This window comes from Apodemus sylvaticus, chromosome 14, assembly GCF_947179515.1.
Source record: "Apodemus sylvaticus chromosome 14, mApoSyl1.1, whole genome shotgun sequence".
NCBI classification, from domain to species: Eukaryota; Metazoa; Chordata; class Mammalia; order Rodentia; family Muridae; genus Apodemus; species Apodemus sylvaticus.
In genome coordinates, this window is record NC_067485.1 from 25,903,856 (window position 1) to 25,917,616 (window position 13,761).

The 13,761-nt window shown below is 44.9% G+C and overlaps 1 protein-coding gene across 1 annotated transcript in view; it reads left to right on the top strand.

Annotated features, from left to right (window-relative positions):
• Positions 1–3,761: 3,761 nt before the first annotated feature.
• Elovl2 (ELOVL fatty acid elongase 2) overlaps positions 3,762–13,761 on the top strand; it is a 34,823-nt gene continuing 24,823 nt past the window's right edge. The window contains exon 1 of the mRNA XM_052156595.1: positions 3,762–4,043. Coding sequence (XP_052012555.1) covers positions 3,762–4,043 — 282 coding nt within the window. The remainder of the gene's footprint in view (positions 4,044–13,761) is intronic.

Here is a 13,761-nt window from a genome sequence, read left to right on the forward strand (position 1 = left end):
GACATTGACTCTGAGGTCTCAGGTTGCAATGTAGCTGTGTATGGTTGTACCATGTGCTGAGGAACAGACCCTTCACACTCTTCTTTTTTTTAAAAAAACAAAACATGTTTTGACAATTTCACATATGCATACAATCTCCGTTGACTCTAGTCCCCTTCCAACTAACCTCCATCACCCTCCTTGACTGTTATCCAACATGGCCCCTCCTACTTCCGTGTCTTTAGTTTAGTGACCCGCTAAGGTTCAGTCAGTCAGTGAGCACAAGTGTAGGTTACTGAAATGATCTTATCTGTGACCGTGCTTTTTAGAGAAAGCTGTCTCTCATCACTCCAGCAGCTTTTACCTCCCAGCAGCTTTTCAGCTGGAGATGGGGCCTCAGGAAGCCCTCTCCTGTGTGTGTAGAAGGGCTCAAAATTGTGATCTTGTAAAGGTCTTGTGCAAGTGACTGTAGCTGTTGTAGTTCGTGAGTCTAACAGCCATGGTTTGTCTAGAAGATACCATTGCATGGGTCTCCTCTCCATCCTCCAGTGTTAACTGTCTTGCTGACCCCTCTTCTGTGATGTTCCCTGGGTCTTGGGTGCTTTGTGGGTAGGAGTGACACCAATGTCACATTTAGGGTTGAGTATTCAACAGTCACCTTTCTTAGCATTTTGAGCAGTGATGAATCTCTGCATTAACCATTGCCTCTGCCCAAAGAAGTTTCTCCAACTGCACCGGTTAGTTCTTATGACATCACTTAGGAAGACAGAACCTGGGTTGAAAGAATCGCCTCGATTAGATTGGCCTGTGGCCACATCTGAAAGTTGTTTTGATTGGTGATCGATGTTAGAGAGAGCAGCTCACTTTGGGTGGCTTCCATCCTGGGCAGGTGGGTCTGGGATGCGTAAGAAAGCCAGCTGAGTGAGCTGGAGAGCAAGCCAGTCAACAGCAACCATATTTTCTACTTCAATTCCTAGTCTGGTTTCCCTCAGCGATGGCCTGTGGCCTGGAAATGTAGTCCAAATAAACTCTTCCCCAAGTTGATTTCAGTCAGAGTATTATATCACAGAAACAGAAGGCAAACTAGAACCCTGATCAAGGCTGAATGTAGCTCTAATATATGGGCATAAACATAAATACATGGAACGCAGCTGGGCAACAGACAGGTACATTTACCAAAACAATAGCGGCAGATTCTCTCCTAGGGCCTATGATCCCCCAACATACTGGCTTTTGACAAGATTTACAATGAATTCATACAATGGTATGGATTTGTTCCTGTACAATGGGTCTTAAATCATAAAGTCATTAGTTATACCCAGGACAGTCGTGGCCACTTGTCTTAGTTTAGTTTCTATTGCAGTGAAGAGATACCATGACCATAGCAACTCTTATACAAGAAAACATTTAATTGGGGCTGGCTTACAGTTTCAGAGGTTTAGTCCATTATCATCATGGCGGGAGACATGTCAGTGTGCAGGCAGACATGGTGTTGGAGGAGCCGAGAGTCCTACATCTTGAACTTCAGGTAGCAGGAGGCTGCCATACTAGGCCTAACTCGAGCATCCGAGACCCCAAAGCCCTCCTCCACAGTGACACACTTTCTCCATCAAGACCACACCTCCTAAGAATGCCACTCCCTATGGGCCAAGCATTCAAACACGTGAGTTTATGGGGACACTACTATTGTAATAGTGGTCACGTTTTGCCCCGAAATTCAGTATTGTGGTACCCAGATCCACTTCTGGGTAAGATCATAAAGGAATGTTCTTCCCCAGTAGCGTGGGCAGCACATTCCGGCCTTAAGAAAGCTAGCTACCAGGGAGGAGGCTTCCAGATCAGTTCCACTTGATTTCTTTGTGTCCTGCAACCCAAGCTTGTGATATCTTCAACCATGGGGTTCTGGTAGGCAGCCAGCAAGGCTCTTCAAATCATTGAATGACATTAGGTTTTTCATCTCTACATTCATTAATTCATTGGACAATAAAAATGTTAATAACATACTAAGATGAATCATGTTTACCTCTATGCTGGCTAGTTTTATATCAACTTCACTTAGAGTCCTTTGGGAATAAAACCCCTCAATGGAGAAAATATCTCCACCAGATTATACTAAGGGCTAGCCTGTAGGGCATTTTCTTGATTGATGATTGTTGTGAGAACACCCAGCTCATTTTGGGTAGATCCCTGGGCTGGTGGTCCTGAGTGCTCTACGGAGCTACAGAGCTAAGGTAGCCTGAAAGGGGCAAGATGGACTTTGACATGAAAGTATAAGGGGAATTAACCCTTTCCTCCCCAAGTTGATAATGCTCATGGCATTTTTATGGAAGCAATAGAAATCCTAATTAAGACAAGAACCAAAGTTTATTTTGGCTCATGTTTCCAAGGGATAGTCCAGCATAGTGGAAAACCATGGTAGCAAGATTGTGAGACAGTTGATCTCACTGTGTCCATGGTTAAGATGTATCTATAGACATTTAGAGTTTGTTTTTCCATATGGTCTAAAACTCTCTGGAAATATCATCACAGACATGTCTAGGGGTGGGTCTCCTAGGTGATTCTAAGACGTGGTAAATCGGCAGGAAAGACAAACTATCACAGAAGGTATCAAAGGAAGAGATGCTTCCGATGAAAACTGTGAAAAAAAAAAGACATCAGCTAGTGCCTTTACTTCCCCATTTTGATGATGGTGGTTACGGGTAGCCATGGAGATAAAGTGGATTCTAGTTCTGGATTGCAGGGGTTTGTGGTTTAGCACTGTCTCCTACTGGCTCTCAGTCCTAAGTTCTATCAGATAGACTGTCCGGTGTGAAATATACGTTTGCAAAAAACGAGAGAAGGTCTGTATTTCCAAGGTTTTTTTTTTAAGGATCATTTTTTTCTCTTTGTCCATAGAAGTACCTACTAACATCTGTGTGTGCGTTCCAAGTTTACCACATCTGCTGTCTAAGAAAAATTCGTGCTCATTCTGAAGGCAATATGGAAAGCAGTCATTTGACTCTAGTTCTGTACACTGTAATCAAAGCATTGAATACCCCATCCGAGCCCCTGACCCTCTCTGGTAGTAAGCTCTGTAAAAGTCAGTTTAGACTGAGTATTGGTGCTCATCTGCTCCCGGCGGCGGTACCCAGAATGAATAGTTATCGTTTGCTTATTTGTTTACTTATTTGAAGTAGGGTCTCACGAAACTCGGGTTGGCGCTGAATTCCCTAAGAAGCCAAAGCTGACCTTGAACTCTTTTCGGATTCCTCCGGGCTCTGCTCCCCAAGTGCTGGGATTATACAAGTGTGCACCACCCCTAAGCCCAGCCCAGCCCTTGGCCATCCCGGCAAACCGGCAAACCAGTGTGCCCAATTTAAATCATCTAGCGCTCGCCCAGCCACTCCCCAGGACTAGCGGAGGAGCTGCAGGTGGCTTCTCTAGGAGTCTGGTGTTGGGATTGGCGTACGCAAATCCCAGCCCGGCCGGTAGGGGGCGCCGCGCCGGCGCCGGCGGGGGGCGCGCGCGGAGCGGAGGCGCGCAGGCCTCTGGGGCCCGGGTCTCGCGGCCGGCCGGCTCCGGGGCTCCTCCCCCTCCGTGGTCTTCTTCCCCGAGGGCCAGCGGCGCGGGGCGGAGGAAACGGCCCGGAGCGGGCAGGGCGCGGCGCGCGCCCGAGGGGGCGGGGAGGCGGGCGGCGCGCGGGGCGGGGGCGGGGGCGGGGGCGAGTGACTAGCGCGGGAGGCGCGTGGCGCGGCGCAGAAGCAAGGCGACTACCCTGGACAGCGCATCGCGGCCGCGCGGCCATGGTGAGTGAGTGGGGCCGCGCGCCTCGTCCCGGAGGGCGGCGGACGTTGGGGCCGGGGTGTGCGGGCGCAGGGCCGGGGCACCGGCGGGTAAACCGGGCGCGGGGGCGTGTCGGCGCTGCAGCCGGGGCCCAACGCTCTCCCCCACCCCGTGAGCCGCTCGCCGAGGGACCCCGCGAAACCCGGCGCCTGGGCACAAAGGCGGAGACTTGTGTGCTGCTGAACTCGCAGGGAGCCCGCCGGTCCTGGGCGGGCAGTGATCCCAGCCCTGAAGGAGCTGAGGCAGGAGGATTGCCGAGAGTTCGAGGCCAGCCTGGGCCACGGTGAGACACCCTGTCTCAAAAAAAAAAAAAAACAAAAAACCCACCTCCGCGTTAAAGAAAGCCGCAAATCCTGCGTTTGTCTTCAGATCCGCATTTGTCTTCATTGGTCTTTGTCTTTTCGCCTCCACTTCAGGGCTTGCTATTAAGTGAAGGGCATGGCCCTTTCCTTGTCCCACCTGGCACCAGTCAGCCCTAGATTGTCCCCCTCTTCCCACACAGTTTTCAGCTCACTGTCTCTTCTTGGTTGGATATCGTCTTAGCACTAAAATTCCAGCCCACACCTTTCTTATTCTACGCCCCTCCTCCGTCTCGTTTTCTCTATGTAAGCATGCTATAATCTGGTTTTTTAGTGTATTGAATGTCTCCTTCACCAAAATGCAAGTTTGGGTGAATGGTCTTTGTCAACAGTGCCTGGCTCACATCATTTTTTTTTTTTAAAGTAAAATACTTTATGTTATGCTAAGTAGGAGATAGCTGTCTCCTGGAAGTGAACCACTACAAGAACTGTCTACTTAATAGGAGCGATCAGAATCTAAAGTGCAGTGTGGGAGGAGAGACGCGTTCTTCTCTTGGACAGGAGAGGCACGCTGATCAGAATGTTGGTGGCCGGCCGCTTTCTTGCTTCCTCAGCCACTTGAGTCTCCTCACATCTTCTGAGTGGACAGAGCATTTTCAGCGCTAACTGGCTCTCTCTCTCTCTCTAGGTTCTGAATCTTGGTTCCACAGTAGACAGAGATTTTGGTGAGGGAAAACTTCCAAGAATAATTCAACTCAATGAAAGTCAGTGGGCATTAACCTGAAGCAGCCAAGGGCAAGGGCAAGCCTTACAGTCTTTATCCTTTATCATTGGGAGCTCAGTAAGCATTTTCAAATCTGTGTCCAAATCAAGCGGTATCACTTTTTGAGAAATGGGGAAAAGAGGCAGAAAGAGTGAGTGGGGGGGGGGGGCTGGGTTGGTAAGTAAGTGGGTCAGGTGATATACCTCTTCTATACCCATGCCAAGATGTCTCTGCTAACTAGTCTTATTGCAAAAAAATACTATTTGAGTTTTCCTTTTCCCCCACTTGCCCGATGGCAATGTGTATTGGTGGTTTGTGAAGGGAAGTGTGTTTATTATAACAGGAGATGCACTGCCTGAAGGGCATTTACATGAGGAATTTTGAAGGTGATAGAGCTAAGACTGTACAGCCTGGTGGTCCTCAGCTACCCTTGTCCAGATAGGTAGAAGAATTGAAAGCTTTGTTTTTGAAATTAAGACCGATGAACTAAACATAAATTAATGGTGCTTAATTTTGTATTTCAGTTCATATTTGCGGGAGGTTTTACTGTTAGGATTCTAGCAAACAGGAAGAAGGTTTTATAATTTATTTATTGAGACAGCCTCATAGTTCAGGCTAGCTTCAAACTCTCAACCCTCCTGGCTCTGCATCCCGAGTGCTGGGCTTTACAGGAGGAACCATATTATAGACATGGTGTATTCTTAAATTATCCAGCTGGGCAAGCTCAGCATCTTGATTCTTCAGTGAAGGGTTGAGGGAAATGCATTTTACTTGGGGAAGTTCAGATGCTGTAGTCTGAAAGCCTGCTGGAAATGTGTTAAGTGCGCCTGTGTCATGCATCCAGTTTTGATCAGAAATCAGGGCCTTTCTGTTGTTTCTGTAACATGTTTACCTGTTTTGGTTTTCAATTAGAAATAATATTAGGTTGTCACTAACTCTGGCAAGGAGCCATTCTAATGGACTGATACTTCCACCATTTAAATTGTAACCTCTTAGTAACTTAGGACAGTTTGTTTCTAGGTTGATGTGATCTAGTGTCATTCCTGAGTTTGAATCTCAGCCCCATATTGAACTATGTGATTCCATAGACCTCGGTATTTTCTTCCATAAAAAGCAGGACATGGAAGCGCCTGGAAATCTCGTACGTGGGAAGCTGATGCAGGAGAGTTTAGAGATTGAGACCAGCCTGGGTCATCCATAGGAGTTAAAGGCCAGACAGAGCAGCAGTGACTGTCTCAGAATACAATGTTACAAGGTTTGGAGGATGAATAAGTAAGACCACCTACTTCATGAGTTCATTATATCTAGTAGAAATAGAACAGAAAGCATATAGGTAACTTTCAACTTCTGGTAGGTACATTTGACAAAGTAGAGACTCAAAATACATTTTAACATTTAACCCTCTTTGGGCAAGTGTTACTCCCACTTGCAACTAATACAAAAAAAGTTAAGGAATTTTACACAATTCTTTTTTCATGCAAAATCTTCCAAATCATGCCCTGGGCATGGTGGTTGACGCTTGTAATCCCAGCACTTAGGAGACTGAGGGATTGTGAGTTCAAGGTTTCCCTAGGCTATAAAGAGGGATCCTATCTAAAACAAACACCCCCTCCCATTTTTTTTAAAAAAATTCTAGTGTGTTTATACTCATAGCACATACTGGGTCAGGGTGGCTATATTTTGGTTGCTCATAGGCAGATGCTTTGGAGGTCACCAGATTGGACAGACAGCTCTCAGTAGCACACACACACACACACACACACACACACACATCCAAACTTATCTCTTATCTCTGAGACCCTTTCCACTGGTGAGAACCTGGCTGCCACCTTAGACCCAGCACGAGGCAAATGAAGCTTCTCCCCTTTCAGCCTCCACCCCTGGCTACTGGTAATTCCACCGGCTGTCTAGGTTACTATGTCAGAAATCCGATTCTTGGTCCATTTTTTTTTTTTGTCCAATATTCTCAGGTTTTGTTTGAAAAATGTTTTTTTTTTTCTTTTTTTGCCTTTTTCAAGTCTACTCCAGCTCCTTTTCTTCCATATTTTTCCTTACAGATCTCTACTTTTTTGATTTTTGACGTCTTTCCTCTGCTGAGAAATGCGGAATCACTGGGCCCCTGTCTCCTTCCGTTTAGAGCTCATTTCGAATATTCAAAGACTAATCATTACTTTAAATGACAACGTTTGTATTATGGTGATCCACCCAAGAAAAGAAAAAAAAATGAGACACAGAAAGAAAAAAAAATGAAATTGATCTTAGAACTTTAAAAACATTAAAGAATGTGAGTTTTATTTAATCTTTGAAGAGACATCAGTGGCCTCAACTAATGATAATCATTACTACAGTGGTGACCTCTCACTAATACCTTGTGAGAAATAGAGTGTTCCCCTCTGTGCTGCATGAACAAAGATACAAAGAAGCAAGATACTCCAACAGGTAGTCAGTAAGTCCAGCTTTCAGTGCCGGCTGGATTACCCACAAGTTCCCTCTCCCTGGTCAGGTCACTCTGACCCCACTGTTCACCCACTTTCTAAGTGGGGTTAATCTTTTGCATAAGATTATTTTGTAAGCATCAAATGGGACTCTGTCCTGTAGCTGTGGGTTCCCCCGGCAGGGCTGTCTTCTCACAGCATCTGTGGTTGGACCTCCTGTAACCATGCTACTGAAAACGGGACCCATACCTTCTCCACACACACCAGACCCTCTCACACCTCAGCATGACTACCCAACAGTCCGCTCCAGCACTCTTGGCCCCTTCTAATCCTGCGCTTACTAGTGGTATTGTTTTGTCTTTGAGGCTCTTGCTGAATTCAAACTCGGTGAGAATAGACTTTGTCTGTGTCACTCAGTAATGTGTCAAATATTGGGTGATCATAAGGCTGGCACATGACAAGCACTAAACATTGTTGCATGTTGAGAGTCTGAAGGTCAGAACTCCTGATTCCCACACGGATTCTCCCTCTCCTTATCTGTGAGGGTGTACCAAGAGATAACCGCTTGCTTTGCAAAATCACAGAATGAATCCTCCTCCAGCCCACTTGCCGCATGTCTTAGCCCTCAGAAACATTTGATTTAGCACAGTGCAGCCAGGCCTATGCCTGAATTATGTTTAATAAGTAACCTGTATTTCATCCTGAAGCTGCATTTGCATGTCACATTTGTGGTCATACTACTACTTTAAACAACAAAATCTATAATCATAAGTGCTGACTGAAAGCAAAACATGCATTTCTGCAATTGTAATAATATAATTTGCAGAAGAGACCAGGTTACACTCTTGTTTATATATAGTGAAATTTGTAGTGCTACTTTGTTACAAAGATTAAAAATGAGTATTTTTCTTAATATAGGCAAAGCCATGATCCATGGGTTTTCTGAGTAGCTTTTCACTTTACATTATTTTATGGTAGTTGATCATCTAATTAACTTAAATACACTGTAGGCTAGGGAGATGGCTAGTCAGTAAAGGGCTTCTGTGCAAGCCTGAGGACCTGAATGGAGATTCCCGGGACTTGTTGGCCAGCCAATCTGACTGGAAAGTGCCAGATTCAGTGAGAGACCCTGACTCTATAAACACGGGGGGGGGGGGGGGGGGGGGGGGGGGGTTGGGGGGGGGAGGGGGGGGAGGGGGGAGGGATGGCTACAATGTAGGAAGGCCGCTGATATGAGCCTGTGTTCCCCTCTGCAAGTATGGCAGTACTAATTTATATTAGTGATTATTTTACATTTGGACTCATTTAAACATAATTAGGCTTTAATATAGCTAAAACATCAGATGTCTTTCACTGCATTTCTATACATAACTTTTGAAGAAAGTTAAATTCTGCAGCACTAAGCTTACATCATAGGTAAGAAAGTTGAGTTTGGAAGAAGAGAAATGCTTTGTTCAAGCTCGCATGTGAAGGTCTGAACTCTCTGGTCCCGACACACCTTTCTCCCTACTCCATATACACTAGCTAGTTTGAATGTGCTTTCCTACATGTTTATAAAAAGTCAACATTTATGGCAAAGCAAGCAAGTTTCCTGGGTCATTTCCACCCTGTGAGTTACATGGATGAAAAACAGAACTTGTTTATTTTTTAAAACCTACCTTGTACACAGCCTGAGGGTCATTTTACACATATTTTTTACAAATACTTATCTTTCAACTATTGCATGGGGTCAAGTGTGGAATATTCTACTGTGGCATTATGTTAGCACTTAAAATGTTTTAGATAGTCAACCCTATTATCTTTATATTGATATATTATTATTTATAGATTACTTATATATATACACATTTAATTAATAAGTAAGCATTCAAATCTCAGCTCGTATACACAGAAGTGGAACACACAAGTGTAACACACAGGAGCAGCCATATAGTAGACAAACAGCTTTCTAATGAAATCAGGTAGTCATGGGTTTGATTGGAGTGACTGTAATATTAAGACTGCCAGAAAGGACAATGGTAGCTTTGCAAATGTTTCGTGTCTTAAGAGTTTATCATTTGGTCTTAATTCTGGTGCTTTAAAGATATAAATACATTGATTTGTTTTTTCATGTGATTAAGCAGAACTTAGTGAGATCTTTGAATTCCGTAGGCATTTGGGCTACTTGGAGACTCTCATTTACTTGACAGGACCAGAACATCTATTGGCCATCACACCAAGGTGTTAGACTTAAATGAACTCATGCCTTTAAAGAATATGAGTGTGTCTGGAGTTCAGAAACCTTGTTCGTTTGGCTTCGCTCTATTTTGTTTTGAGGCGGTCTCAGTTTACAAGTCTGGCTGGCCTGGAACTTGTGTCTCTACCTCAGCCTCCCCAGTGCTGGGATGACGTGTGTGCACACGCCATGGCTGGTGGCTGAGCTATTTCCCTGATCTCTTGAGCTGACTCTCCTCTCTGTGTCTGGAGAAAGAAGCAGCCTGTGCTGGAACCCCCCCTGCCCCAGTTCTTGGGGCCTTTCTTAGACTGTCTAAAGGAAGCCTCCACCACAGCCACGGTTTTCCTGGTTTGAAGATCTAACTCCTTAGCCCTTGGTAGGTCAGAGGCCCTGGGGAGGGCGCTTTCGGCACTGGAGAAACCCTCTAGGGCAGCCCACCCAAATCCTTCCTGGGCCTTTCCCACCCTACTCTGGAGGCTGAACAGCTGTCATTCCTTTTCTTGGCAGGACTCTCAGGTTCCTGTCTGGCCTTTATTGGGTTCTGACTACTAAAAGGAAATGACATTCATCACAAGTCATTTTGCGATTCACAACATGAAGTCGGTTTCAAATGCAGCAGCAGCAGCAGCAGCAGCAGCGGGGAAAGTCCTACCCCTGCTGCTAGACACTGTCAGCTAGCTCCTGTCTTTCCTCTTACAACTGAAACAGTGGAAACATCCTTCTGTCAGGACTTTCTGCAGAGAACTCTAATCTTTTCAGCACTTGCCTCCTTCAGGCTGAACCAGCGTTTGTAATGGTCCCCAGTCCTCAGTGCAGACTTTGGAGTGAATAGGTTGCTTTTTTTCCTTGGATGGAGTGAAGCACACTCTCTGTAACCGAGTAACTTATTTTTTAAAACCGCTTTCAGAGAAACATACAAGCATGAAGAGCCTGGGCTCTGCAGGCCAGTACCCAGGTGCAGATAAATTTAAAATCTGGTGCTCTAGAGCTCAAACGATAAGAGGCACTGGTTGTCAAAGTGTTCAGTGTGTATGTCAAGGAGTCGGCATCCATCCTGGATCGTGGCTGGGTTGATTCCGATGTGTGGGAAAAGACATTAATGTAGATGTGACAGGAACATCACAGGTAGAAGAAACAACCCGCTAAGGCCTAGAAGGTAATGACCCAAGAGGATTTGAGAGACATTATCCTGGGAGCACTTTGTGTCTACACAAAGCCTAGCTTGTGCTAGTTTGGTAAGGTCTTTAATGTAGACATTGTGGGCCTCATGACAGGGAGAGATGAATCAGGCCAGACTGACACAAGTGATAAGCTGAAGTGTAAGGTGTTGTATGACATCAGAGGAGGTAGAGAATGGTTGTGTACTGAGGCGGTTGTTTAGGGAAGTCGATCTAGTCATCATACTGTGAACATCAGGATGGGGTTATATAGAGGCTGAGCTAATATGTTGATTCTTTTTACTTTTTTTTTCATGATTCAGTTTTTTTTTTTTCATTCTTTCTTCAGTTGCACACTCTTGGGTTTAGTTCCTTGATCTCCAGGTCTCCCAAGTTGTTTAGCCATTGAAGCTCAGCAGTCTCCTTTCTAGAATGTCCTACAGAGTGAAGAGTCAATCAGATAAGACGGCGGCGGGTAAAGCCCTTCCGGATAGGAGTGGGCTATTGCTCACTGCGGCAAAGGCAGATCCTTCTTTACTGCTGTGACCTCATGTATGCAGGAACTAGAGAGGTTTTTACCTTTCTTGATTATCTAAATACATTTACATTTTCAAAATGTTATATCCCTATGTAGGTGATATTAAATTTAACACTCAGGAGCCCCCACCCCACCCACCCCAAGAATGAAAACTGTCAGAAGGTTTCATTGTCTCCTCTTCAGATTCCCAAGGCTTCAAAAATTATTTTAAAGTGACTGGTGGAAAAGGAAAACCGGGACCACAGCTCACTCACATGTGCTTCTTCAAAACCTTCTTCGTACTGAGTGGTTCTCCCAGAGAGGCACTCATGCCTTAGCCAAGTGTCTGCTTTTTTGAAAACTACCATGGATTTGAATAACAGCTTTAGGCATCGGAGAAGCCTCTGGTAATCAGACTAAGCCACAGCTCTTTACTCAACCACCACATCACATTGCCTGACTTGAGCTTCTTAATGGTGCTTAGCCTGAGGCCTTAACCCCTAAAAACAGGCTTCTAGAGAACAGTTCTTCCATTCTCCGCCTTTCCCACCAGACTCTCGCTCTTTCAGTTACTAAATCTAAGCATAGCAGATAATTGGATTTGTGTGTTATGGAGAGAGTGCGCGTTGCTTCTCTCGTCTTGTCGGGGTAGAGGTGATGACCATTGGGGAGACATTTAAGATGTGAGGGAACGAAAGAAGTGGAGGGCAAGAGGCTTTTATCTTGGAGGATTGTTGGAAATGTGTTCTGGAAGCCAGAACAGGGCAGAGCAGCCTGCTAGAGTGAAGTTTTTGTATAAGAACTGGGGGAAGACAAGGATTGGGAGGGCTTTGAGCCATGCAGCATGGACTCTGGGTCTCTGGACAAAGTCCATACTGCCCTCCAGAATAACACATTACTGCTTATATGTCCAATATTCTAATGGACATGCATGCAGAAAGAAAAATGAAAAAATTTTTCATAGAGGAATTTTATTTGTACTTTTTCTTCCTTCCAGAAGTAAATCTGAGTACTGTACCTGCATGCTGGAAAACGCCTTTCCTAAACAATGTGCTAACCTAGGCCAGCTTGCTAGCAGCACGGGTATCTTGAAAACTATATACTCTGTAATCACGTGTAGGATGTTTATGTATTGTGAAAGTATACTGTATTTGAAATTCCTGAGACTTGATATACATCGTTGGGGAAAAAACAAGTTAGCACTGGTTTTTTGTTTGTTTGTTTGTTTGTTTGTTTGTTTTTTGTGCTACTGTATAGTCCAATTCAGTCTCTTCACTTTTCAATATTTTAGGGACAACTTTTATCCAGATTGTGTAGATGTGAAAATCAGTTTGGATAGTCATTTGGGAGACAGAGTTCTGTGACTTAGGATTGGTGGGAAACTTTCTTTGGACCTTCAAGTGCCTTCATGGCCGAGACCTCTTCTAAGGAACAAGTGGATGAACGTATACATCTGTGCCTATGGGTGAGCTAAAGCACAAGGGCATGTCTAGCACATTGACAACTCGGACCTGACTTCTTCTGGTCATGATTTTCACAGGAAGGAACATTCTTGGTTTTGCTCTAACAGCATGGAAAGGTCTCAGTAGACAACCAGATGAGGCTGGCAGAGGGGAAAGGGTGGCCAGGTATTGATGCCAAGGAGAGAAGTGTGGTGTCACAGAGGAACATGGAATCAGGGGGGCAGGGCAATCAGCTCTCCACCTGACAGTATGTAAATTCTAGCTCATTAAAAAGGCTAAAGGAAAATGATAATTTAAAACTGTTAGAAAGAGAGGCTGTGGGATGGGTAATTTCTTGACACAAACATGATATTTAAGCTGGGACTGCTGCTCAGTGGGAGTGTGCCTAGTGTGGGTGAGAAGATGCCACAGGCCAAGCTTTTATGATGAGGATGATGGGAAGGAATTTTAGTGACTGTACCAAAGAGGTAGCAAGCAGGATACATGAGGAATTTAAATCAGGAGGACCAGCAGCCGGTGAGACGCATGGAAGACAGTCATGGAAATGACAGCTCACTGCAGAAGCAGCTTTGGTAGCATGCTAATAACTCTGGAAGGACATGCACAAGTGCTGCAATGATATGGAAATGCAAACTCACACACGTCACACCCATGAAACTGGCAAGATTAAACATTGACACTAGCAAATTTCATAAATATTTTAGAGCAATATGGTCACTTCCACAGAAAAAAGTTAAATGCATTTCCTAAACAGCATAGCAATTGCACATCTAGATTTTCCCCAGGGAAACCTTTACCTAGGAGTAGTGAAGATTTTATATAAAGCAGCATTTTTGGTAATAACAGAGAGTTGGAAACAACCTTCCATCAGGAAATATGTATTTGATTCCTGTGGTAAAATACAGCCCAAGGATGAATGGACTGAATTGCAGGTTTCGCCATGAGCAGATCCCATCAGATACTGAGTGACAGAACACACTGTGGAGACACGTATTTTGCTGAGCTGTGACAGTGTGTGGAGCCTCCACACAGCTGCTCGTTTTGACCGTCATGTCGTCTGTCACAGGCTGGAGAGCTGAGCAAAGGGACAAACAGCAGCTTCGTCTCTTGT